The following is a 26,992-nucleotide window of genomic DNA, read 5'->3' on the forward strand; positions in this document are numbered from 1 at the left end:
GCATAGACAGAAGCAGCGATCAGATCAACACATCAATTCAGTTGACAGTTTCCCTAGTAATAATCCACACGTCTGTCTCTAATCCCTTGTTGAGTTTGCTTTCCATACATATTGTTCTACCAGCCAGTGAGGAAAATTATGCTGTTACATTACCCTTGGTGGGTGGTTACATCTTCCCATAAAGTACAGAATGTTAGTTGAGCATGTGGGAGAAGAGGCACAAATTCCAAACTGAGATTAGGCATGGGTTTTTTTAGCTGTAGGGCCCAAGACTGAATGGGATTTACTATTTAGGACTGCAACTTCTCTGTTTGCCAAGCTGTACTATACACAATCCATCCATTTGGTTATATGAATTAGGCCCCTGGGGCCTAGACTGTTTCAGGACAACTGTTTTCCCAGTGGACTTGAAGCTGGTTCACTTTGTAGTTTGAACTCTGGCACAAAACTGACACAGGAAAAAAAAATATGGTTGGTACTATCAATTGCAAATGGCACATGTTCAAATGGGTAGAGCTCCTGCAGTAAAAAGTGGCACTTAGCAGAGAAAGAGACCAGTTCTTCTGTAGTTACTGTGAAACATTTTATTTTGCACATGACATTCCCTGCTGCTGGGCTTGCATTCACATTTTGCCGGTTAAAGACGGGTAGCCATATTAGTCTGGGGCAGTCTTGTGGCACCTAAACAACAGAAACATTTATTGAGGTACAGCCTCCTGAGAAGCAGAGTCCATGTAGTGGTGGTGGAATCTTTCCAGCATACTATTGGAAGCAAGCTGCTACTGTTTCTGTTTTAAAACTCAGAAGTGGGTTTACCCGAGGCCAATTCACTTTTTTTTTTTAAACAAAAAAAAACCCTGGTGCGAAACTATGGGTATGTTTACAAGTGGATTTTGCTATTCTTACACAGTGAAAATCGTTGCAAAGTGCACTAGTGTGCGTGAACTCACTCAATGAACGGTAACCTTAGACGCAGAGGGTTTAAACCCCGGTCCTATCCAAATAGTCACGAATTGTTCGAGTAGGCTGAAACTTCTAAAGAGTAACTTTCAAAGGTGGCTTAGTTGCTCACAAACTTTGTTAAGCTCAAGCTCGACATTATCAGATATACACAAGAAATCCAGCTCACACCGAGTTGGGGCCGTGAATGAAGTCGAAAATGCCGAAAACTGCGGGACAAGAAAGCTCTCACAAGGCCGGCGCCTATGGTCGCTGCTAGGCCCCCTCCCCACACGCCAGTTGGCCCGCAGCGTCTTTTCCCAGCTCGAGACTGGGGCGGAGGGAAGAGACAGCTTGGCCTCACTCCCAGGCTGCCTTCCCTTGCATTTGGGAAGCGCTGGGGGCCCTCCCCAACTGGAGGGGCGGAGTCTTAGCGGGGGGACTCCTCATAACCTGTGGGTCAGATGCAGGCGTTCAAGCCTGTTCGTAAAGCACCTTTAAAATTCTATTTGAAATGGGGAGACGGAGGTAGTGACAGGAAGGCACTCTTAAGTCTTTCAGGCTCGTGACAAATAGCGGGAGAGGAATGTTCTGAAGAAATCAAATAAAGCGACGTCCTGCTCCTGACACGTTTCCTGGCTGGGAACTGTAGCCGGGCTTCTGCGCCACAGCAACCCACCATCTGGCGCGCTGAGGAAGACGGCGCCTCTTTTCAGGGGGCCAGCTCTATTGACGGGTGCTGCCACCGACTGCCACCAGCAGGCCCGGTCGCGGCGCTCACTTCTCTCTCCTGCGGCAAACAGCCGCCAGGTGCCCAGAGCCCCGCCCCGCTCTCTTCCCGGACAGGTGGGTGTCGCCCGTGGCTGCAAGCAGCCCTACCCGGCCGGCCCTTTGGCCTCCCAGAACAGCAGCAGCCCGTGGCAGGAGGCGAAAGTTTCAGCATGCCGGACGCTTTCCCGCCGGGCTTCCCTGTCCTTCGCTGGCTGCGGCGCGGCTGGGGGCTCTTGGCGGACCTGGCAGCGCTGGGCACCACGGCTTTCCTGCTGCAGCTCTCCAGGCCTGGCACCAGTGAGTGACATGCATTACCGCCCATAGGTCTGCCCCCGCCGGTTCGCTCTCAAGCCGGAAGGCGGGAGGGAAGGGAGGCCCCATAAGCACCTTCTCTTGCCTGCTGCGCCCGTTGTCGCAGGACTCGTCTGCTTGCACCCCGGCCCCCGGAGCGCTCTGTGGTGAGCGACAGTTGCTCATTTTCACAAAGCTCCCTTTAACTTGTACACTTGCATGGTTCTGGAATAGTATCCGCCTTCTTCGCTGTGAGTAGAATTAGCTGAGGAAGGCGTCTTGTTGCCCTGGTAAACGGAGCACGCGCCTCCTAGAAAATGCCGCCTGGGTAGTCGTGGCGGCACCTGAGTAAGGCTGGAGGGCAGTTAAGAGGACTGTAGGGACAAATAGGAAGGCTGTGCAGGTAGTCTGGGAACATAATAAGTAAAGGTGCAACTCCTTGCCTTTCCCCAATAACAGCCTATTTCAGGGCTGCTAAATTCCAGATGGGGCACAGAGATTTGGAATTCTAACAACTGCAGACTGTAGAGCTCCGCCCCTCCCCCCGGAAATGGCTGCTTTGAAGGGGTGTATGTTACCTCTCTTGTTTCCTTACCCTCCCCAAATACCACCCTCCCCAGGTTGCATCCCCAACTATTCAGGAATGTCCTAAAGCAGGGTTAGCAACCCCAGCCCACTCCGCTGATCTTTATGTGCCATTTCATTGTTCTCTGGCTGCAATTCTAGTTTTAATCTTTCCCTATTTTCTTCCCTTATACTTTTGTAAAATGAGACTGGAAATAAATTCAATGAATGAATTCAGTGGCACAATGAAAGTATCTTGCATACATCTGCATGTGAGGAAGCTACAGCCTCTCATTTCTCCATTTATGTGTTTTATTGCATTCTGACAATTTTTGTACAATATGGAGGGCAGTGGAAAAGGCAAGAAGGCATTGTAGAGGCTGAAATGAAATAGTGGCATCAGCTCAGGTGCATAATATAATAGGCAGTATCCTCTTATTCCTCTACATCCAGAGGAACTTTTCTCCAGTTTTGATGGCTCTTTTGTTGGAAGAAGTCTTCTGTAGGCTTGAGAAAGGCTTTGAACACTCCTCCCTGTGGGCAAGAGGGGGAGCTTATGGGGCCTTCCTTCACATGGCCTCCCCTCCCCTTCTGGCCTTGAGAGAGAGAGGCAGTGAATCCCCACTCCTCCACTTACAGCTGCTGGAATGGCCTTGGGTTAACCATAGCTTTTCCCAGGAGTTGTCCTTGAAAAGGCAGCTGCTGTGGGAGCCCTCTCAGCCCCACCCACCTCACAGGGTGTCTGTTGTGGGGGGAGAAGATATAGGAGATTTTAAGCTGCTCTGAGTCTCTGATTCAGGGAGAAGGGCGGAGTATAAATCAACAATCTTCTTCTAATGGTAGGTTAGTATATTTTATCTGGAGGAAACAAAGTTTAAAATAAAAGTGCTAATCTATGTTCAGTCTTGATTGCAGTTTTAAGAACTGGCAGTCCCTTTGCTCTGAAAGTAATATGTAATGAATATATGTATCTCAAACCTTACTTAAACAGAGCTGGAACTATTTCATGTATTACACATCTGACATGAAAAGAGCTTTTGTATAGGAAAAGTGACACAAACCACATTCTATGACAGCAGAACATGCTAGGTCCTCCACTGCATCTGTTGTACTTGTGCTGAGCAAGGGAGTTTGAGTCTTCCCAAGGCATGTGGTGGTGGAAACTGCTGTCAAGTTGCACAGGGTTTTCAGAGGTGGTTTGCCATTTCCTGCCTCTGTGGAGTGACCCAGGACTTCCTTGGTGGTCTGTATTCAAATACTGACCAGGGCTGACCATACTTATCTTCCATGATCTGATGAGATTGAGCTAGCATGGGCTGGATAGATCAGGGAACCCCAGGGTTTATGTCTACAGAAAAATATCTGGGTAGTCCATGCACACATTTTGCATGTTTTGTTCTATGCTGAAATATTTTCCATGTAGAAAGATTGTACGTTTTGAAGTGGCTGTCTGGCTAAGAAGCATAATTACCTTAAAAACCCCTCCCTCATTTTTTTTAATGATAGGATAACTGGAAGAGGGAAGAGATTTGATAAATATATTCCTGAAGGGTGTAACCTGGTTTATAAAACCAATCTGCAAGGAATGGTATGAAACATGCAGTGTCATCCTAAACAGAGTTACGCCCTTCTAAGCCCAGGTGTAACACAGATTAGAATGGTACTGTTTAAGCATTTAACCATGGAATTGAGTTTAATTTGTTTCAAAAGGAAGTTGGGAGGGGGTCAAGATTCCTCTGCCAGTAGGTGTATTTGCAATGTACTACTCAAGTGTGTCCATATCTTTTGACACAACATACTCTGCCTAGCTTTCTGCAGTTATTTAAATGCTATAATTGCCATTTATAATTTATTAATAGTCAGCTTGGGTGTTTTGTAGGTCTTTCCTAATGAAGTCTGGAATGTTCTTATCTTCCGTTACAGTGGCTGGAAGTCTTATTTTAGAACATGACAGCTCTATAGAACATAAAATGGAAGTTTGTTTATTTCAGAATCCCAACAGCTTTATAGGGCAACTTCATAGGGCAAACAACAGATCTTCATGCAGTCTTTTATTCTTCAGGTTTGATCTGGCACATATACTACGTGTATGTGTTTCATTGTCTAGTACTGCTTTCCATGGCTTTCAACATGAAAGTGTCAATGGGCATGATTCAGCAATAATTAAATACTTTTTTTGGGGGGGGGTGTATTTCAGTGAGAGAGATAAGTAGGTGTTTTACTTTTCCCACCGTAGGATCTTAATTTTGGCTGGTTTTGTACTTGCTGTAGGAGTTACCACCCTCCAGCACCTGAAATTTACTTGAAATTACAACTAATCTCCAGATGACAGTGATTAGTTCCCCTAGAGAAAATGGCAGCTTCAGAGGATGGGAGTTTATGGTCTCATACCTTGCTAAGGTACCCTCCTTCCCATACCTCTGCTTTCCCTAGACTTCACCCCCAAATCTCCAGGGATTGTCCTAACCCAGAACTGGTGACCCTTTAGCTCTATGTCTTAGTTCTCCTACTGTAAACACATAGTCTTAATTAATTTGTAGGGGATTTTAGGGATTTAAAACTCTATGGTACCATAAAGGACTCCCTGTTGCACCCAAGGTAAGACTTGGCAACCCTAATATTAATTCTTCGCTATAAGGCCCAACTTCCATTTTCTAATTGTTGTAACCCGCCCTGAGCCCACTTGCAAGGAGGGCAGGATATAAGCCGAATTGAATGAATGAATGCATGAATCTTTTAAAATTCTTTCTCAAGTCCCTAGAAAGTTGTTTACGGAGCCACCTTGGGTTCTTTGGCTCCTCCCATTTTTCTTCTCAAAGGAATTGTGATTGTGCCTTCTGTATTTTGCTTTTAAGAAACACCCACCCCTCTTGAACTCCCTTCTTCTTAAGTATTTCTGGCCATGGGATTCTAGCTAGCATAAATAAGTTTGTCAAAAATTGCTTTGCTGAAGTCCAGCCTCTGACTATGTACAGCTTTTCTCTTCCCCAAGACAGCAGATTCCAAAATTACATGGTTACCATTACCCAGGGGGCCTACTACTTTCACCTTGTCAATTCTTCCCTGGACTTGAGAATTAAGTCCAAGATAGCAGATCTCCTTGTTTTCCTCTCCACTTTCTGGAAAATCAAGTTGTCAGGAAGACAAGTTAGGAATTTGTTTGACCTTTTGTTTTTAGCAGAGTTGGACTTCCAACAGATATCCAGGTAACTGAAATCTCCAATGACCAGCATGACCTGTCAGTTTGGTGTAGTGGTTAAGTGCGCAGGCTCTTATCTGGGAGAACTGGTTTTGATTCCCCCCTTCTCTACATGCACCTGCTGATGTAATCTTCTGTGCCAGTCACAAGTTCCTCTCATGGGAGAGCTCTCTCAAATGCTACCTACCTCACAGGCAGTGTTCCCTCAAAGCTGAGTTAGTGTGAGTTAGCTCATAGTTTATTAGCCTCTGGTTCACACATTTTTGTCTTAGCTCAGGAAAAAATGGCCCCAGAGCAAACTCATTTATGCAGTAGCTCACAACTTTAATGCCAGTAGCTCACAAAGTAGAGTTTTTGCTTATGAGACTCCACAGCTTAGATCAGAGGTGTCAAACATGTGGCCTGTGGGATAAATCAGGTCCCTGGAGGGCCTCTATCAGTTGAGAGCCAGTTTGGTGTAGTGGTTAAGTGTGCGGACTCTTATCTGGGAGAACTGGGTTTGATTCCCCACTCCTCCACTTACAGCTGCTGGAATGGCCTTGGGTTAGCCATGGCTATTGCAAGAGTTGTCCTTGAAAGGGCAACTGCTGTGAGAGCCCTCTCAGCCCCACCCTCCTCAGAGGGTGTCTGTTGTGGGGGGAGAAGATATAGGAGATTGTAAGCCGCTCTGAGTCTCTGAATCAGAGAGAAGGGCGGAGAATAAATCTGCAGTCTTCTTCCTCCTCCTCCAAGCAACTAGCTGTCATCTACTTCCTTCTCCCTCTCTCTTGTTTCCTTCTGCATCACAGCTTGCTTTGCTAGGCTTGCTCAATCACAATCACACAGGTTTTGCTACAGGGCAAAACCTCTATTTTCTCCATTGGTTGAGGCTCTTCGCTTGGAGAGGAAAGGGGGAAGGGAGAGCTTGCTTTTCCAGGCTGTCTCAATTGCACAGCACAGCTACTGAGCCAAGCCTCTTTTCCTTCTAGTGGCTGTGGCTCCTTCCACTCCTGATCCCCTGGGGAAGGAAGGAAAGAGCCAGAACTTTCTTTGCCCAGTTCCCTGGATTCCACAGGAGAGATACAAAGAAAGCACCTTTAAGACCTAATGTTTTAAGCATGTTTTATTTTTTAAAAAATCTTTAATTGCGTTTGTGTCCTTTATAAAGTTTATAACTCTGCTACCTGGCATTACATTTTATGACAGACATGGCCTGGCCTGGCCTGACAAGGTCTCATTTATATCAGATGCAGCCCTCATAACAAATGAGTTTGACACTCCTGACTTTGAGGGAGTATTGCTCACAGTCACAGTGTCTGTTGTGAGGAAGGGAAGGGAAAGGAGACTGTAAACTGCTCTGAGACTCCTTTGGGTAGTGAAGGGTGGGGTATAAATCCAATCTCCTCCTCCTCCTCGAGAATAATAGTAGTGAGATTGCAGAAACACTTGCTAACCAATATAGACATTCTCATTTGCAAATTTATGGTACATTGACCAGAGTGTCCCAAGCCTCATCTTTCATTTTTGTAAAGGACAGCGATCATAGCGTTGAATCCCATTACCCTAAAGCAGGGGTGTCAAACTCATTTGTGATAAGGGCTGATTGGATATAAATGAGACTTTGTTGGGCCGGGCCATGTCGGGCTGGGCTGTGTCGGGCTGGGCCGTGTGTGTTCCTATTTAAAATTAAGTAGCAGAGATATAAACTTTACAAAGGACACAGACAAACACAAAGATTTTTTTAAAAAAACTTAAAAGAAAACATGCTTACAACATTAGCACTTGTTGGTCTTAAAGGTGCTTTCTTTGTATTTCTCCCATGGGATCCAGGGAACTGAGCAAAGGAAGCTCTGGCTTTTTCCTTTCTTCCCCAGGGGACCAGGAGGGGGAGGAGCCTCAGCCAATAGAAGGGAGACGCTTGGCTCAGTAGCTCTGCTGTGCGATTGAGAGAGCCTGGCAAAACAAGCTGTGATGCAGAAAGAAGCAAGAGGGAGGGAGAAGGAAGCATATAATAGCCAGTTGCTTGGGGGCCTAATAGGAGCCCTCCAGGGGTCTGATTTGCCCCCCAGGCTGCATATTTGACACCCCTGCCCTAAAGCCTTGTGATTGTGAGGCACTCCAAAGGGATATGTTGAGGCTGGGTGAGTGGGCGTCAATGTGGCAGATGAGGTTCACTGTGGCCAAGTGCAAAGTAATGCACATTGGGGCCAAGAATCCCAGCTACAAATACAAGTTGATGGGGTGTGAACTGGCAGCGACTGACCAAGAGAGAGATCTTGGGGTCGTGGTAGATAACTCACTGAAAATGTCAAGACAGTGTGCTATTGCAATAAAAAAGCCCAGCACCATGCTGGGAATTATTAGGAAGGGAATTGAAAACAAATCAACCAGTATCATAATGTCCCGGTATAAAACGATGGTGCAGTCTCATTTGGAATATTGTGTGCAATTCTGGTCACTGCACCTCAAAAAGGATATTATAGCATTGGAAAAAGTCCAGAAAAGGGCAACTAGAATGATTAAAGAGTTGGAACACTTTCCCTATGAAGAAAGGTTAAAATGCTTGGGGCTCTTTAGCTTGGAGGAACGTCGACTGCGGAGTGACATGATAGAGGTTTACAAGATAATGGATGGGATGGAGAAAGAAGTCCTTTTCTCCCTTTCTCACAATACATCGTGTGCATTTGATGAAATTGCTGAGCAGTCAGGTTAAAACGGATAAAAGGAAGTACTTCTTCACCCGGAGGGTGATTAACATGTGGAATTCACTGCCACAGGAGGTGGTGGCGGCTACAAGCATAGACAGCTTCAAGAGGGGCTTAGATAAAAATATGGAGCAGAGGTTCATCAGTGGCTATTAGCCACAGTGTGTGTGTGTGTGTGTATATATATATATATATATACACACACACACACTGTGGCTAATTTTTTGGCCACTGTGTGATACAGAGTGTTGGACTGGATGGGCCATTGGCCTGATCCAACATGGCTTCTCTTATGTTCCTATGTTCTTAAGCCTCAATATGGAAAGTTTGCAGTGGCAATCAAAATAGCGGTAGGTATGCCTAATAAGCATTTCTCAATATCTTGGTTTCTTCTTTCTTTTTTAAAGGTGCTTGTATGCATGTTTGTAGAATCTTTAAAATGTGAGGCTAGACCTCTCCCTAAAGAAAAAGGGAAAGCAAGAGGTTGTCTGGATTGGATGTTCTTGATTTAGAAAGGGGGGGAGCATTGAACATACAGAACTTCCTAAGGGTTTTCTAGCTTGTTGCTTGATGTAGCCTGCACAGTCATCTTGTCTGTTGTCGAAATATTCAATATTCAGCAACCTCCTAGTTCTATAATTGGCTCAAACTGCACATGTTAAATGCAGGCTATGTATATCCAGTCTGCATACTATACATAGAAACCTTATAGAGGAGCTTGACTTCAAAACAGACTTTATTTGAGAACTCAGTTTCAACAACATTCTCCCATCAGCATTGTAAAATATATTGGCGTGGGAAATGCATATGCACAGGCAGTGAACCAGAGTCTTGCATGCACATAGCATTGCCTCTGTCAGCCATGAATGTATACATGATTCTTCTCTTCCCACCCGCCCACCTTCTGCAGCTGGTGAGGGGGAAATTCTGCTTGGTCTTGCAGGACTGCCTAACACTGCAATCACAATTTGTCACAGATCAGACTTCCTTTGTTTTGGGCTGTTAACATCAAATCAGTTACTGGGGTCATGTTTATTTATAGATTGGAAGATTGTTCTGCTTTGTCTAAGTGCTCCCCCCCCTTTTTTTTTCCTTCCAGGTTTGTTTTCCTGGCACCCTGTGTTCATGTCAATAGCAGTAAGTTAGGTCCCCCCCCCCTATTTTCTGTATATATTTGTTGTCTGGTACTGCTATTTTTGCTATGGAGAATATAGCATAAAGACTAGGGCTGTGAACTGAGAGAGCTGTTAGAGAAATAGAAACTGTCTTGTCTCCTGCTTGTGGCTGCCAATACATACCCCTCCTCCTCCTCCTGTGTTTCTTTACAATGTTTGGGGTTTTGTAGGGCTTCAAGAGATACCTTAACACAGTCTCCTCAAGTTCAACCAGACCTGCTGAACAGATGTATGGATTTTAATTGGGCCAGTATCTCAAGCACTGGTTAGGTAATGCACGTGATATCATTGTTAATGGCCAGTACACTTCACCCACAGATCCATGCCTGGTGTGGTTTAATGGATTTAAAACAACTTGTAAAGGGTATGTGCTAATTTGCTGCAGCAGACGGTCGCTTGTGCAGTTTCTAAAAAAAGAAACTGAAAAACTATCTGTGGTTTTAACATCGTTGTATGTATTTTTTTCAAAACCAGTGTTTTAGAAAAATATGCATGTTTCCTATACAGCAATACACCACGCATCTCCAGTGATTCCCTATTTCCAACAAAAGAAACAAACAAGGGTAACAAGGTTCTCCTCCTTTATTACATTTGAACAGTGATGACCTTCCTCTGTTTAATTGGTGCTGTGGTGAAACAGGCCTACTCCAGCCTGTAGGCCCTGTTCTACCCCCCTTTCCCTTAAGGTTTTCCAAACACCTCTGGAGGCTTTTCTCTCTCTCTCTGGTAACCTGCCGCCACCACCTGACTTTTTTTTTCCAAAACAATTTTATTGGTAACATATGGTAATAAATCTATTTCTTACATCTTTAATAACTTCTTTTATCTATCCCATATATTACTTTCTACCCACCCCGTTACTTGACTCCTGCTGGTGTTATTTACTTAAAATGCTAATATTTAAAGGTACCCTGAACTACTATTAAAACAAAAATTTACATTCTTCTTTCTAAAACTTAATCATTATCAAAAATTGTCCAATGTCCTTTTATTTTCCACTCCTTTTCTACATATCTTCTAATCTTTTTCCACTCCGTCTTAAAAACTTCTAAATCATAGTCTCTTAATATTCTTGTTAATTTGCCCATTTCACTCCATGTCATAACTTTTATAATCCAATCCCATTTCTCTGGTATTTTTTCTTGCTTCCACAACTGCGCATATAATGTCCTAGCAGCTGAAAGCAAGTACCAAATTACAGTTCTATCTTCTTTTGGAAATTTTTCCATTTGTAATCCCAACAGAAAAGTCTCTGCAACTTTCTTAAATCCATATCCCAAGATCTTAGAAGTTTCTTGCTGAATCATCTGCCAATACTTTTTTGCTCTTTCACAAGTCCACCAAATCTGGTAGAAAAAACCTTCATGTTTTTTACATTTCCAACATCTGTCTGGCATCTTATTGTTCATCTTTGCCAATTTTTTAGGAGTCATATACCATCTATACATCATTTTAAAACAGTTCTCTTTAATACTATGACACGTTGAAAGCTTCATAGAATTCTTCCACAAGTATTCCCAAGTTTCCATCTGTATTTCTTTATTTACATTAATTGCCCATTTAATCATTTGAGATTTCACTACTTCATCCTCTGAAGACCATTTTAAAAGTAATTTATATATTTTTGAAATTAATTTTTCATTATCTCCAAGCAGAACTTTTTCCATTTCTGTTTGCTTTTTTCTTATTCCTTCCATTTTAATATCATTTTCCACCAAGCTCTTTATTTGTTGCATTTGGAACCAATCATATTTATTATTCAGCTCTTCAGCAGTTTTCAATTTTATTTTGCCACTTTGTATTTTTAATAATTGACTATATGACAACCACTTTTCTTCACCTATCTCAGACATTATTTTTATTACTTCTGCTGGCACTATCCATAACGGTCTTCTCTCATCTCCATATTTCTTATATTTCATCCATGTATTTAGCAAATTATTTCTTATATAATGGTGAGAGAAAAGATCATCCATCTTCTTTTTTCCATAATACAAATACACGTGCCAGCCAAATTTATTTCCGTGACCTTCCAGCACTAAAAGTTTTTTGTTTAACAGCGTTATCCATTCTTTTATCCATACTAAACAAACTGCTTCCTGATATTTTAAATTCGGTAGTTGAAATCCACCTCTCTCTTTTGCATCTGTCAAAATTTTCATTTTGATCCTTGGTTTCTACCCAGCCCACACACATTCTGAAATTTTTCTTCGCCATTTATCAAATTGTTTACTATCTTTCACAATGGGAATAGTTTGAAACAAATACATTATTCTTGGTAGAATATTCATTTTAATTGCAGCTATTCTACCCAGCAATGACAAATTAAGTTTATTCCATTTTAACATATCTTCATCCATTTTATGCCATAGCTTCTCATAATTATATTTAAACAGATCAATATTCTTCATTGTTATCTCCACACCCAAATACTTTACCTTGGAGGTAACTTCACAGCCCGTTAGTCGCTGTAATTCTTGTTGCTTATTTATTTGCATATTTTTACATAGAAGTTTTGATTTTTCTTTATTAATACAAAGTCCCGCCAAATCCCCATATTCTTGTATTTTAGCTAACAACAAAGGTGTGACTTGTATGGGGTTTTCATTTATAAACATATCATCTGCAAATGCTCTGTATTTATAAGTAAATCCTTTTATTTTAATCCTTCTATTTATCTTCTTGGATCTGCATCAGCAATATTTCAAGTGTCATTATAAACAACAATGGGGAAAGCGGACATCCTTGTCTTGTACCTTTCAGTCAGTCAGTCACATTTTATTTGTATCCCGCCCTCCCCGACCAAGCGGCTCAGGGCGGCTAACAGCATAAAATTCGATACATACATTGTATAATAAATAACATTTGAAGACAGTTAATTTGCTAATTGTCATATCTTCCATAAGATCTGCATTTATACATAGCCTTGCACGTTGCTTTTATCATTCTTATCAGTATATATTGCTTTTATCATTCTTATAAAGCTTTCTCCCAGCTCCATTTTCTCCATTACTGCCAACATAAAGTCCCAGTTTAAATTGTCAAATGCCACCACCTAACTTTTGTATGGAATTGCCCGTTGGGAGGGCTAGGGGTCCCAGAGCCTCTTCCAAGTTCTGAGTCCTTGCCTCTGTGTCTCCCACTGTTCAGCGCTTGGTCACCTTGGGAACTGTTTACTACCCCTGGAGTACTTGCCAACTGACTGTCTTCACCCCAGCACTCCTTTTAAAATAGTGTTTCCAACATGGTGGAGGGCTATGTGACCTAGAGAACAACTACCAGCATCCAAAATTATAAACTATTTATTAAACACACTTTTAGCACAGCACCAGACTGAGCAAGGGATTCAAAAGAAATAGGTAAAATGCAAGTCCTCTGTCCCTCTCTCAATATATGCCCTATCAGATGTTAAAATATAGGATAGGTTCTTTATTTTAGGGAATTGCAAATCTCTACAGTTCCCTTTACCTAAAAACTCTCTCCATCTTTTCAGTTAGGTGAGCACATGGTCAGTGGCCACCTGCTTCAGACCTCAGTTAGGAGTTCTGTCTGAGCTGATGGACTCCACACACCCAAAGAAACCTCCTCCTTGCTGCCAGGAGTTTTTATCATATCTGTTCTGACCAGGTCAGACTGGGTCAGAGAGGTTTTTCCTGAACATTCTTCCTGGAGATTATTCTTGGAGCCTTTCTAATCTAAAGTCCTCCAAATATCTGTTCCCTGCTTGGAGAAGGGGAAGACCTGGACCCACTCATTATCTCTCCTGCTAGATTTATTCACATTTGTATGAAGGTGGGCTGAGGTATGTCTGAAAAGCATTTGAACTGACTTCTCCCTTCCTGCCTGTTCTCTACAGGGTGGAGTGGGGGATTAAAACTCAAAATGGAGGTTTTGCTCATATCAAAACTCTAAAGGATACATGCATTTCTTCACAGGTATTGTTTTTTAAAAAATCAAAGGAGGAAACTGTTATGTGACACTCAGAGAGGATAGGGGCCATCCCATTGGGCTGCAGGGGGGCCCTCCTGGGAGGACAGGTTATCTCAGGGAGATAAGGGAGGTATCAGACCTGAAGGAGCTAAACTTATCAGATGAGTGTGGCTGGTCACACCAATGGCAGGTTGGGGATAAGATAAGATAAGATATTGGATTTATATCCCGCCCTCCACTCTGAAGAGTCTCAGAGTGGCTCACAATCTCCTTTACCTTCCTCCCCCACAACAGACACCCTGTGAGGTGGATGGGGCTGGAGAGGGCTCTCACAACAGCTGCCCTTTCAAGGACAACCTGCCAGAGCTATGGCTGACCCAAGGCCATTCCAGCAGGTGCAAGTGGAGGAGTGGGGAATCAAACCCGGTTCTCCCAGATAAGAGTCCACACACTTAACCACTACACCAAACTGGATAGTTGTATTTGCAGCAGTGATCCATGGGAAGGACATAAGATCAAGTCTAAGGTAGGGTGGGGCAGAGGGCCAAAAGGGCTAGTCCTAAATTAGTGAGGGCAGGTCCAGTTATTGAGCCATGCACTTAAGACAGTGGGATGGCAAAGTTGGGAGTGGCTGGGAGGAGCAGGAGATGGGAGAACCAGTGACAGCCTTAGGAGTAAGGTTAACTACCCAGGGGGAAGACTTTACTGGTTGCATGTTATTGGCCAAAAGTAGCAATAAGTATGGCGGTCTGCAGCTTTTTTGGACAGTATGAAGCCATGTTCACCTCTCAGCCTCCTCTGGGCATTGGCCTTGTGAGTGCCATGCTTGACCACACCCATCCCAGCCCTATCTCTCATTTGCTAGAAAAAATTACTTGTTCACAACCCATTTCACTGGTGAACAATCTTTTTAATAAGTTTAATACTAAGCAACAAACACCAAGCTTTTGTCATACAGAATTGGAAGCTTCAGACTTAGTTCTGTCATGCTGTCTTTCCTTTTCTGTGAAAACCCTCCAGTATGAACCCTTCATTTTACCTCAGGTGCCTCAACAGATATGTCCAGTAGATTCAAAAATGTCTATTGTTGCTCGCATTGAAAGTGCTATTGAATTGAAAGTGGGATGCATACCTCTTAACCTTGTGTGATGGGTGAGCATGGATGGAAGCCAAGATGCAGTGTGTGTAAATCAGGGGTGTCAAACTAATTTGTTATGAAGGCTGGATCTGACATTAATGAGGCCTTGTTGGGCCAGGCCATGTTGGGTCGGGCCGTGTTTGTTCCTTTTTAAGATTAGGTAGCAGAGATACAGACTTTATAAAGGAAACAAACACAATTAAAGATTTTTAAAAACATGCTTAAAACATTACTACTCATTGTTCTTAAAGGTGCTTTCTTTGTATTTCTCCCATGGGATCCAGGGAACTGAGCAAAGGAAGCTCTGGCTCTTTCCTTCCTTCCTCAGGGGACTAGGAGGGGAAGGAGCCTCAACCAATAAAAGGAAGAGAGGCTTGGCTGAGTAGCTCTGCTGTGCGACTGAGAGAGCATGACAAAGCAAGCTCTGCCTCCTCCCTTCTTCCTCAAGGGAGAACCCTCAGCCAGTGGAAAAAATGAAGTTTTTGCTTTGTAGCTCCTGTATGATTGAGCAAGCCTTGCAAAGCAAGCTGTGATGCAGAAAGAAGCAAGAGAGAGGGAAAAGGAAGGAGATGACAGCCAGTTGCTCGAGGGGGGGGGGGGCTGATAGGAGCCCTCCAGGGACCTGGTTCAGCCCCTGGGCTGCATGTTTGACACCCCTGGTGCGGATGGACTGTTGGCTTGCTTAACCTGTTCAGTGCATTCAGTTGCCTACCATGCTATGATGAAATTCTCAGCATTTTCACAGAGCTACATTTCCTAGTGAAGAAAGTTGTGCCAGTTCAAATGAATTAAAGCTGTTATAAAGTATGTGTGTTTCAGCTCCCTCCTTGCTTCCTCTGTAACTCTGCTGTGTCTGTACCCTGAAGTGATATGGTTCTGGAGAAACTTTTAACATTTGATATAGAGGATTACCTATAAGATACCCAAGGTTTTGTCTTAGTTTTTTAGTTGAAGTAGGACATGAGGTGTTTTGACAGGCATGGAATAACTGCTAGGTTGCTAATCAGTTCCTGTGTTCTTAGTTCTTTCTCTGCTTGACTGAAGCCATCCTGATCTTCTCGCCAGATGGTTCCCTCTTCTGCTCCTGCTCCCTCAAGGTCAAAATACAAATGCACAGACGCTGGCATTCATGGCTGCAACAATGGGCTTGGCCTTCATTGTCTCTAGCAGAAATCGAAGGGAACTCTCACACTTTGTCTCCTGGCACAGCTGTCTAGGTCTTCTGACGCTTCTGGCCATGTGTGGACAGATCTTATGTGGACTGTGCCTGTGGCTAAAGATCTTCTCTGTGGCCCAGCTCCAACTGTATCATATGATGTATGGACTGGTGGTTTATCTGTTAGTCACTTTCACTGTGGTACTGGGGATTTATTCTGACTGGTTTCGGGCCCAGATCAAAGCGGTGGCTTTGTATTTCTGCCTGTGCCTACCCTTCTGTCCAGCTTTGGCTATTATGAATCAAACTATTAGAACTCATGTGCCAAAAATGAGAGAGTGTATTTGAACTTTGGACTCTTCAGGAACTAAATCCTATCTCATAGTCCCTTGTTTTTTCTTTAGTACATTTGGGTTTGAGTTCCTGTGTGTACCTGGCCCCTTTTGTTCTGTAGGTCTAATTTGTATGCATTCTGTATATCTCAATACAGTGAACAATTTTTCTTGAGCGAACTAGTATAGAATTTCTTTGTTTGCTTTCTCTTTTAATGCATGTAATTAAGCATTTTGGAAATATGAAGCATCCATTTTGCCTTTGCTGACAAGCTAAACACAGAGGCTCACCTGATCTACATGCTTGAATATGCTGCACTTCTTTGATGCAGCCAACTAACAACTTTCTATCTGTGTGTTTTCTGTAGGCCACTAACCTTGTTATTGAAATAGTGGCAGAGAAACATTAGAGTTTAAGGTGTCTCAAACTTTATGAAAGCATACATGTTCTAATCCTGTCTTCAGCTTAGAATGCTGATTTCATTTCATTTAAATGGCTTCTTTTTCACCTTTCCAGCTTGTACATTTCTTCTTATGGTGCTTACCCTACTCCCCAGTTTCTTCCAGTTCTTACATATGCACTGTGTTCAACAACTGGCTATTCATTTGCCTGCTGAAGGTGCAGTCTGGTCCAAGCAGAGTTCTCACTCTCCTTCCAGCTGGTTTCACATCTCTCTGTGGTGGGTAAAATCTACACTGAGGAGGCAAGTACAGGTGTCAGAACCTCCTGTCTTTAAGGGAACTGCATGTAAGACAGAGATAAAATCATGAATGGTTTTAGTTTGACTTCTCAGATTTCTTAATGTTTTAAAGGAACAGAAGTTACTTCTTTCAAGTAGAAGCAGCATTATAGTGACGACCAAGTAAATAATACAGTCTGATAAGGTCTTTGTTATTCAAAGTTTGGTGTTTCCAGATAGGAAGCTGGCAATTTGCATGAGACTTTGAATTGAAAGCGGCCCTGTGGTGCAGAGTGGTAAAGCATCAGTACTGCAGTACTGTGGTCTGAACTCTCTGCTCAGGACCTGAGTTCGATTCCGGCGGAAGCTGGATTCAGGTAGCCAGCCCAAGGTTGACTCAGCCTTCCATCCTTCTGAGGTCGGTAAAATGAGTACCCAGCTTGCTGGGGGGAAAATGTAAAAGACTGGGAAAGGCAATGGCAAACCACCCTGTAAAAAGTCTGCCATGAAAACGAGAAAGCAACGTTACTCCAGAGTCGGAAACGACTGGTGCTTGCACAGGGGACCTTTCCTTTTCCTTGAATTGAATCCAAAAATCTGAAATTCTAAGCCTATGTTCAGACACAGATTATAGGGCACTTTTAAAAAAATATATGAATTTTTTTTGTGCTGAGAGAAATACAGGAATAAAATGCAGAAAAACATAGAGTACGCACTAATCATACCATGTTGCACTCGACTGATTTTTTCACATTAATACGTGGCATTTTTATGGTCTTACAAATACATTATCTTGTAATCTTTCCAACAGTCCTGCAAGGTAGATGTGTAATGTTATTCCCATGTGGCATATGGGTGGGAAATGAGACAAAATAACTTGCATTTGTACGTTTTCATTTGTTAGCCATCTTGGTGGCCTTTGGGGGCAGAAAGGCAGGGTAAAAATCTTGTTAATAAGCAAATAATAAAACCAGTGCCCAGTGAGTTCAAGGCAGAGATGAGAACTGAATAGAGCACTTCTCTGTTCATAATTCTGTGCTATACTAGCCCTCACAGCTACTCAGTGCAATGAATACTGTTTTCACATTTGTAACATAGGATCCTGATGTGCTTCTTTGAGGTTGCAAATCTGTTGCAGGGATGTCATGTTTTCTTGTTAATCAAAAATGTAATGTTTTGTGAGGGGAAAATCTAACTCTTTCATCAGGGAAGTGCATGAAATGGTGCTAACGTCTGTTGGGTTTGCAGGACATTCTTTGCTGAATGTGGATAAAGGGCCATAATATCTCCCCTCCCCCATCTCCTCTTTTCATATCTAGCCTAATGAAGGGTTCTGGAGAATTCAAAAGCCTGACACTGTTTGATGGTCTTAATAAAAGGCAGCTGTCCAAATAACCTACCTTATCCCAGGCTCATCTGACCTTGGGAACTAAGCAGGGTTGGCCAAGGTCCTGTACTTGGATGGGGGACCATCAAGGAAGTCTGGGGATGCTATCCAGAGGAAGGCAATGGCAAAGCTTGTCTGTTTTTCTGTTGCTTGGATAACCCTGTGGATGAGATTGCCATGAGTCAGTTGCAACCCCATGGCATCTTCTAATGAAAGGTATTAATGGTTTTGTTTTTGGTTTGAACATAGTTAAGCAGTATGGGTCTCTTTGGGATGGTGTCTGTTCCAACTCATCTATGGCTCCGAATCGTGGGTTTTATACCGTCATCACCTGCGACTCCTTGAGCGCTTTCATCAGCGCTGCCTTCGCACCATCCTCAACATCCACTGGAGTGACTTTGTGACCAACACTGAAGTCCTCAAGTGGGCAGAGGTTACCAGCATCGAGGCACTGCTGTTAAAGACACAGCTGCGCTGGGCAGGGCATATTTCTAGGATGGAAAACCACCGCCTTCCCAAGATTGCCCTGTATGGCGAACTCTCCACCGGCCATCGAAATAGAGGGGCACCAAAGAAGAGGTACAAGGACTCCTTGAAGAAATCCCTTAGCACCTGTCACATCAACCATCACCAGTGGTCTGACCTAGCCTCAGATCGCAAAGCATGGAGGCACACCATCCACCAGGCTGTCTCTTCCTTTGAGAACGCACGCATAGCTGGTCTTGAGGACAAAAGGAGATTGAGGAAGAATCGCACTGCTACAGGACCAACCCTAAATCAGACTTTTCCCTGCAGCCGCTGTGGCCGGACCTGCCTGTCCCACATTGGTCTTGTCAGCCACCAGCGAGCCTGCAGCAAACGTGGACTATTGCACCCTTCTTAAATCTTCGTTCGCGAAGCCAAGCCGAGAGAGAGAGAGAGTGGTGGTCAGTATAAGGTCTTCTCTGTTTTAAACCATTTCATAAAACCAGAAGCAAGATTCTGTTTTCACCAGTGGCACTGAAGTTAATGAGGCACTGGAGATAGGAAATGGAGTGGTCTGGCTGACTTCAGATTTCAGGAGAGCAAGTATGAAAGCTTGCTTTGGTTTTTTTTAGAAGCACAGTGACTGCACTGGGTAAGAAGTACAGGAGAACGAGAGCAAGAAAGGTTGATATTCCAAGTTCTTCTTCCCCTGGATGCTTCTGATGTTACCTTGCAGCATGCAATTATCTCTTATGCCTTCAAATTCCTTTTTTTAGCTTTTTTTACATGTCTAAATTCTGCTATTTGCCATTCCCTGATTCAGTTTCATTTTGCAGTTTGTTCTTAAAGAAAGGATGCTATACGATTTGCTTGTGCGTCCGCTTTCTTAGCCTGTGCCAGTAATCTGTTTTTATTTAGAAGACATCTCTGAGACAAATGAGTTGGCCACAAAACCAGTTCTCATATCTAACAATGAAAGCCCACTCAGTACCAAAAGTGCCTCATGTGTGTTCTTGTTGGGTATGCAGATGGTGCGTGGGAGTGTGAAATGTGTGCATGCCTATAAGTTTACGGAAGAGGAAGGGTGGAATCTTAGAATATATGTGAGGAAAGAGATTTATGGAAAGGAATTTTTGTGGACTGGAAGCCCACATCATTTTAAGGGTCTGTTAACTTACCTGAAGCAACTAAATGTGCTTTATACAAGGATGCTAAAAATGCAATTACACAGAAAGTAAAGGCAGTGGCCTACTTAGAAAGATCTTTTCAGGTTCTGTGGGAAGTTTAGGCCAGGGATTGCTTGTTTCTTGGCCTCTGGCTGATAGCTGAACCTGAAGGTTTCTGAAAGCAGAAAAGAGCCCAGACAGAGTGCACATGAGGAAAATTCCCTGAGAAAGAAGAGAGGAAAAATGTGGTTCTATGAAAATTTCATGGATGTCAGTAGCCATGATCCCAAGACAAGAAGCTCGTTATTGAGAAAGAACAGCTGGGCTGGTTGGCATGTCTGTGTGACAATCACAAGCCAGGGTTGAATTTGATAAAGTCAGAGTGATAATGGCAGCATGTGTCTTGGATGCTGCTGCCAAAATGCAGAGAGCAACTGGCGGAAGCTACACTGGGTTTGAAAAGGAGCCATCTTGATTTTTTAAGATTAGGTGGACTGCTCTTTGTTCAGAACTTTGCCTGTCTGAAATGGCAGGCTATCCCCATCTCTAGCAGCAGAACTGATAACTGCTCCTGTTCTGAGATGCTAGAAAAGCAAATCATATAGATGTCATTAGTTTAGTGTTAACAGGGATACATCTGCAAAGAAAAGATTGCCAGCAACTCTGGCTATATATTGAATGCAAGTGGGTAGTGCACAGAGATACCAGTCACTGCTGCTTAATGTGCTGCTGGATGGCAACCCCTGACTGACCATTGACTTTGCAGCATATATAAAATAAGTCCCCAACAGCAAGGTCAAGGTAATGATCTTGCCAACTAATCATTTTGATTTTTCTAGCACACCAAAGCTTGCATTACATACGCTGCTAGAAAAAACAGATTGCAGATGAAATTTGAAACTGATGTAGGAAAAACAGCATTTCTCTCCCCTTCCCCCCATCACTGGGCCTTTCAGTATGGAATGAATCTGCCTAGAACCGATGCATGGCAGATTGTGTTATTGCCACATCATTAACATTGTTATCTAACAATATAAATCTGACTTTGTGGCTCCAAGACATTTTATATGGTGCTCCCCAACTGCTACAAGGACTGGCAGCACTGTCTGAATGCTTATGAAGGATGCAGGTGGCACTGAAGGAATTAATCTGTTTAACTCTTGAACTACTAGGACCCAGAACTGCTTAATACATCATGTTTGTACAAGAACCCCACAAGGGGGAGCCATTTGCAAAGGCTTTCTATAAAGAGCATAACATTAAACTGAAAGGACAATCCCTGCAGGAATAATTGATCACATAGGAAGCCATTTGTTCTGTTCCTGTTACAGCATAATGCAGTCTGTCTGAGAGAAACACAGTGCAACTTAAAAAAAAAATTGGTGCAGCTTCTTCTGGAGTTAAATCTCTCAGTTAATTATCTGTACCTGTGCAACAGCTGGGTGGGCCAATGAGATAGGGGCAGTAATACTAAAACAAACACAGTTGTCCAGTCTGCAGTATGAGCACTGAAGTATTTTTGACATTGTGAGGCTTCCCAGGCAAAATGTATGATTTCCTTATACATAATTGCAAGCACACATTCTCTTACTCAGGGAAACCTTAATCTTCCCTTTTTAGAGACAAAGGGATAAATAAAAATATAAAATGGAATATCATCCAACACCTGTACACAAACAGTAGCACAGAATAAAAATGTTGCTATAACAGCCGTTGGGTGGCTTGTAGCATTTACTATGTAAAGGCCTTCCTGAAGTAAGATCTGCTAAATAGAATTCAAATCCCTGGTTAAGCTTGATTGTGGTTTAGCATGGAGTCATCTTGGAGTTGAGTGTGAGATTTTTTCTCATTTTGTAACCAGCTCAGATTCACAACATTGAAAATATTTTACATCAATGACTTCTTCTGTCTCTGAGCTCTGTTTGAGAGAGCTTCTTTGCAGTTGCTCTGTCCAAAAATCCTTGGATAGAACTTTGTAACCAAACAGGCCAAATTATACCTTCATCATTAAAAAGATTCTAAAAGAGCTTGTGGATGTAATTTCAGAGCCCCTGTCTATTATTTTTGAGAATTCTTTGAGAACAGGAGAGGTGCTGGAAGATTGGAGGCGGGCGAATATTGTCTCCCGTCTTCAAGAAGGGGGAAAAGGAGGATCAGACCCTGGAATAGTTTTAGAACAGATCAGTCAGTCAGTCCTGGAACATTTAGAAAGAAATATAATCCATTCCACTTCATTGCATGCCCTTTGAGCAGACACACATTCAGCTTCAGCAGTAGATTGAGCTACAATCTTTTGTTTCTTAGTGTTCCAGTCAATCATACTATCTCCATAGAAGAATACATTTTCACGTTGATTTTCCATCTCCATTTCTCCCAAAGCTGGCGTCTATGTAGACTACTAGTCTTGGGTTGTCACATGCTGAAATTGGTAATTTGTAATCAGCAGTTTTAAACAGGTATCTCGCCAGTCTCTTTATGGCATTCCAATCATGGTAATATGGTGAACTTGTCTTTCTACTCAAGATTCCAACAGCAGTAGAAATATCTGGTCTTGAGATTCTGCTTAAGTACAGTAGTTTTCCAATTGCTTCTCTATATTCACGATTGCTTGTCATGAAAAGACTTCATTTCATCATTCATTGCATTCATCTATTTCTTTCTTTCTGGATCAGGTAGCTGATTTATTTCTTTCCAAGTTGAGGGTTCTTTGACAGGTTGTACTGTTGCACAAATTCCAAGTCTTGGCGGTGGTACGCCTTTGTTGCTCCTTGCTGACTTTCTCACAGTAACTGTGGTTGTCTCTGCTTCTCTTGGACTTCCTGCTTCCCCTTCTGATTCAGTGCTTTCTTGTGAACGTGGACCTGCCTGCTCACAGGTGGTCTCTGCAGGTTGCCAAATAGCAAATTCACTGAAGGTAACATCCTCTATAGGATTCTGTCCTGTGGATTCAGCTTGTATAGGAGCTTGCAAAACACTGTTGCCATCTATATATACGACATTGCATTCTTTGACAGTAAGTGCATTAGGGTCTAGGATTCTGTATCCTCTTCCACCATTAGCATAGCCTACAAGTATACCAAGTTCTGTTCTGGGGTCTAGTTTTCCCCTTTTCTCCTTAGGTACAAACACGTATGCTTTGCAACCAAAAGGTCTTAAATGTTTCAAACCGGGTCGTTTGCCATACCAAATCTCAAATAGTGATTTATTAGTCACTTTGGATGGAATTCTGTTATGCAAAAAAACTGCAGTATTTATGGCTTCACCCCACATATAATCTGTATTAGCATTGATCTGGCCACTTCCATAATTGTTCGGTTCAGTCTCTCAGCTGCACCATTCTTCTGTAGTGAATAGGGTGTAGTAGTTGTATGTTGAATGCCTTGTTGTTCCATGAACCTTTGGAACTTACTGCTACTGTATTCCGTTCCATTGTCTGTGAACAATACTTCTGGAACTTTGCCAAATTTATTTCTCACAGCAGCAACATAGGATTTAAATTTGTCAAAAACTTGATCTTTGCTTTTAATCAAGTAAACATAGACATATCTTGACTTAGCTTCTATAAATGTTAAAAAGTACTTGCTTGCACCAGCCGATTCTTTGATTGGCCCTGCAATATCTGAGAATACCATCTCTAGAAATTTTTCATTATGTACAGTATTTTTGCCTGTGTATCTTGGCACAGTACCTTTTGCCTTTAAACATATATCACAACCAGATTGCATTTGATCACAATCAATAACATCAATATTACATTCTTTCAACAATTTTTGCAACTTTGCACACTATGGTGTTCCATAGTTATGTGCCGTTTAAGAAGACATGATTTATGCTTACATACAGATTGCATTGTATTATACACTGGCCCAACAACATTTGTTACATCAGAAATATTTTCAGCATCATTTTGCATATCATCATCATCATCATCATCATCATCATCATCAACATTATCATCAACAAGTTTTAGATAATGAAGACCATCAACTACATCAAGCATAAATTCAGTTCCAGTTTCAGGATCAATAATACTTCCATTTTCTTTTCTGAGTACAATCTCATCTCTTCTGATAATTCTGTTTGTTGAAACTAGGTTGCTGACTGCCTCAGAGTCATATGCACACTCTGTTAGTGTAACCTTTTTAATTTCTTGACTTTCATCCATAACATTTAAGATTACAGTCCCACTTCCTTCAACTTTCAGAATTTGTCCATTGGCTTGCTCTAATTTAAGACAGTTCCACAAAAGATTTCTTATCTTTACAGACATGAAAATAAGTTCAAGAATCTATCATCCAATGATTCTCAAGATTTGCATTTGATTCAGTAATTGCATATGTGGGATTCCTTTCAGACATTTGCTTAGCCTTGGTTGCTGACTTTGCAGGTTTAAAATCACGCTTTTGTTGATTTCTATTCTTCACTTGCCCATTGGGTGTCGCTGCTCCAGTAGAAGCATTTGTACTTTGATTTTGTTTTAATTTCTTTCTACAGGAATACTGATAATGTCCTCGCAACCCACAAAAATGACAAATAATTTCATTTTTCCCAGGATGCACTCTAAGCACAGACATCTTATTCTCAGTTTCAAAAAGTTCCCTCCTCCTGGCCTCATCTTTCAAGTATTCCTGAATGTAGTCAAGTTCCTGTTTGTCTCTCATCCTCAATAAGGATGCAGTACTTTTATAGCTTTTAGGAAGAGAATTAAATAAAGCAGCTATCACTTCTTCATCTTCCACTGTGGCTCCAATTCTCTTAAGCTCTGAAACCACTTCCATCATCTGATTCAGATGGGTAGCCATTGAATCTGTTTCATTCATCTTAAAACTGTGCAGTCTCTCTCTGAGAAATATTTTCTGAGTCATAGAAGGCATAAATAATTGCTTTTCTAAGAATTTAAACATTTCTGCACTTGTGCCACAGTCCAGGACTAAAATGTTTTCTTGTTCTGATATGGCACTCAGAATTAATAATTTTGCACTATTATCATTAATATCAAAATCTGGGATTTCATCCTTATTTTCATTGAAAACTGCTTCATAGCAATTTTTCTCACGAAGGAGCAGTTTCATTTTCATTGACCAAAGTCTAAAATTGCTTGCATTTAAGCATGGAATTTTTACATTGATCACGTCATTACTCACAAAACGTTCCATCATTGCATTCGCTTGGGCGTCATTCCTTATAACAGCTGATGTTGAGGGATTTTCCCCTTCTGTGTCAGACATTCTTGAATTCAGGCTTCCCAGGTTCGCAGGATAAAGCGGCGTCGACGAATGCAGTGGTTCCAGCTTCTATTTGAAATGCAGATATTCGCTCAGCGGCCTCGAGCAATGGAATTAGGCTCTCGGTGGGTCCTTTGTTCCTCTGGTCGTTCCGATAGCGAAAAATACAGCCCTTTTCAAATAGCTTCTGGTCACTTTAAAATTACTTTTCACTGTCTGCCTGTTCTGACTTCAAAAAATCATTTTCCAATATGCCAAGCTCCAATATAAACCATGCTCCACTGCTACCAATTTGTTGGAACCATCCACCTCTGCTACCAATTTGTTGGGAAATACATGTTAAATTCAGAGTCTAGGAATGGTAATAATTGGAGTCGAGGCTTGAGCTTATCAAAAGAAATAAAGTTTACTAGAAAACATCAGGATAGGGTACTTGGGATAAAACAGAAAAACAATTTAGCTTACCAGCTAGTCTAACTATGTCTGAACTACATGGCTACATCCTTTGTTTTATTGTTCTTCTCCCCAAAAAGCATTTTGCCAGGAAGAAAAGCAATTCAGCTTGTATATAAGATCAAAGCATTTCACACCTAACATCCTTACTGATCAATGTTGTGATCACATCTTTCGCGGGCAAAACAAAAACCAGCTCACAGTTGGGTTTAGGTCACAATACATCACTTCCTCTATCAGGTAAACAAACAGTTAACTCTATAATGGCTGGAATGTACATAGCTTGTCTTAAAAGTAGTATGTGTGAAAAGGATCTAGGGGTCTTAGTGGATCATATGCTGAACATGAGTCAACAGTGTGATGTGGTGGCTAAAAAGGCAAATGCAATTTTGGGCTGTTTCAACAGAAGTATAGTGTCCATATCACGTGAAGTGATGGTATCACTTTACTCTGCTCTAAGACCTCACCTGGAGTACTGTGTTCAGTTTGGAGCACCACATTTTAAGAAGGATATAAGCAAGCTGAAACAGGTCCAGAGGAGGATGAGGGGCCTGGAGACCAAATCCTATGAAGCAAGATTGAAGGAACTGGGCATGTTTAGCCTGGAGAGGAGGCGGCTGAGAGGTGATATGATCACCATCTTCAAGTATATGAAGGGCTGTCATCTAGAGGATGGTGTGGAATTGTTTTCTGTGGCCCCAGAAGGTAGGACAAGAATCAATGGGTTGAAATTAAATCAAGATTTTTCGGCTCAACATTAGGAAGAACTGCCTGACTGTTAATGTGGTTCCTCTGTGGAACAGGCTTTCTCAGGAGGTGGTGGGCTCTCCTTCCTTGGAGGTTTTTAAACAGGGGCTAGATGGATATCTGACAGCAATGAAGATCCTGTGAATTTAGGGGGAGGTATTTGTGAGTTTCCGGCATTGTGTGTGGGAGGGGGTTGGACTAGATGACCCTGGAGGTCCCTCTCAACTCTATGATTCTATCATTAGGGATGGGATTACCCTTCCCTTTTCTTGGTAGAATCTTTGGACTCCCTTCACTAGGTTATTTATTCTAGGATAATTGCATGTATAAACTCCAAATTTCTGACCTATGAATTATGAGGGGATAGCATTTAGACTCCAGAATTTTAAAGATGTGAGGTATGCACATCTCTCTCTTTACTCCACACAGAAGTTCTCCAGCATCTTTCTACACAAGAAACTGATCTATGTGTACCTGAACTGAAAAACACACCTTGGCTTACCTTTCAGAGGTAAACAGAACTCCTAGATTGCAAAATGACTTAACTTTCTTGATTGAATGAGTCAGGTTGCCATATGTGAATAGCTGGGTTGTTTCCAAAAACAACAATCTTTATTTTATCATAATTTATACACAGTGAGTTTCTGCTACAAAAATTGCCCAAAGCAGCTAACAGCCCACACAGACTTT

The 26,992-nt window shown here is 42.2% G+C and overlaps 1 protein-coding gene across 1 annotated transcript; it reads left to right on the forward strand.

Moving 5' to 3' along the window:
• Positions 1 to 1,865: 1,865 nt before the first annotated feature.
• On the forward strand, positions 1,866 to 16,362 carry LOC132567612 (probable transmembrane reductase CYB561D1). Its single transcript, XM_060233292.1, is given in 4 exon segments — positions 1,866 to 2,007; positions 9,548 to 9,585; positions 15,714 to 15,804; positions 15,807 to 16,362. Coding segments are annotated over 4 exon segments (645 nt in total). The 5' UTR covers positions 1,866 to 1,880; the 3' UTR covers positions 16,196 to 16,362.
• The last annotated feature ends 10,630 nt before the right edge of the window (positions 16,363 to 26,992 follow it).

Source organism: Heteronotia binoei, chromosome 2, assembly GCF_032191835.1.
Source record: "Heteronotia binoei isolate CCM8104 ecotype False Entrance Well chromosome 2, APGP_CSIRO_Hbin_v1, whole genome shotgun sequence".
In the NCBI taxonomy this organism is placed as follows: domain Eukaryota; kingdom Metazoa; phylum Chordata; class Lepidosauria; order Squamata; family Gekkonidae; genus Heteronotia; species Heteronotia binoei.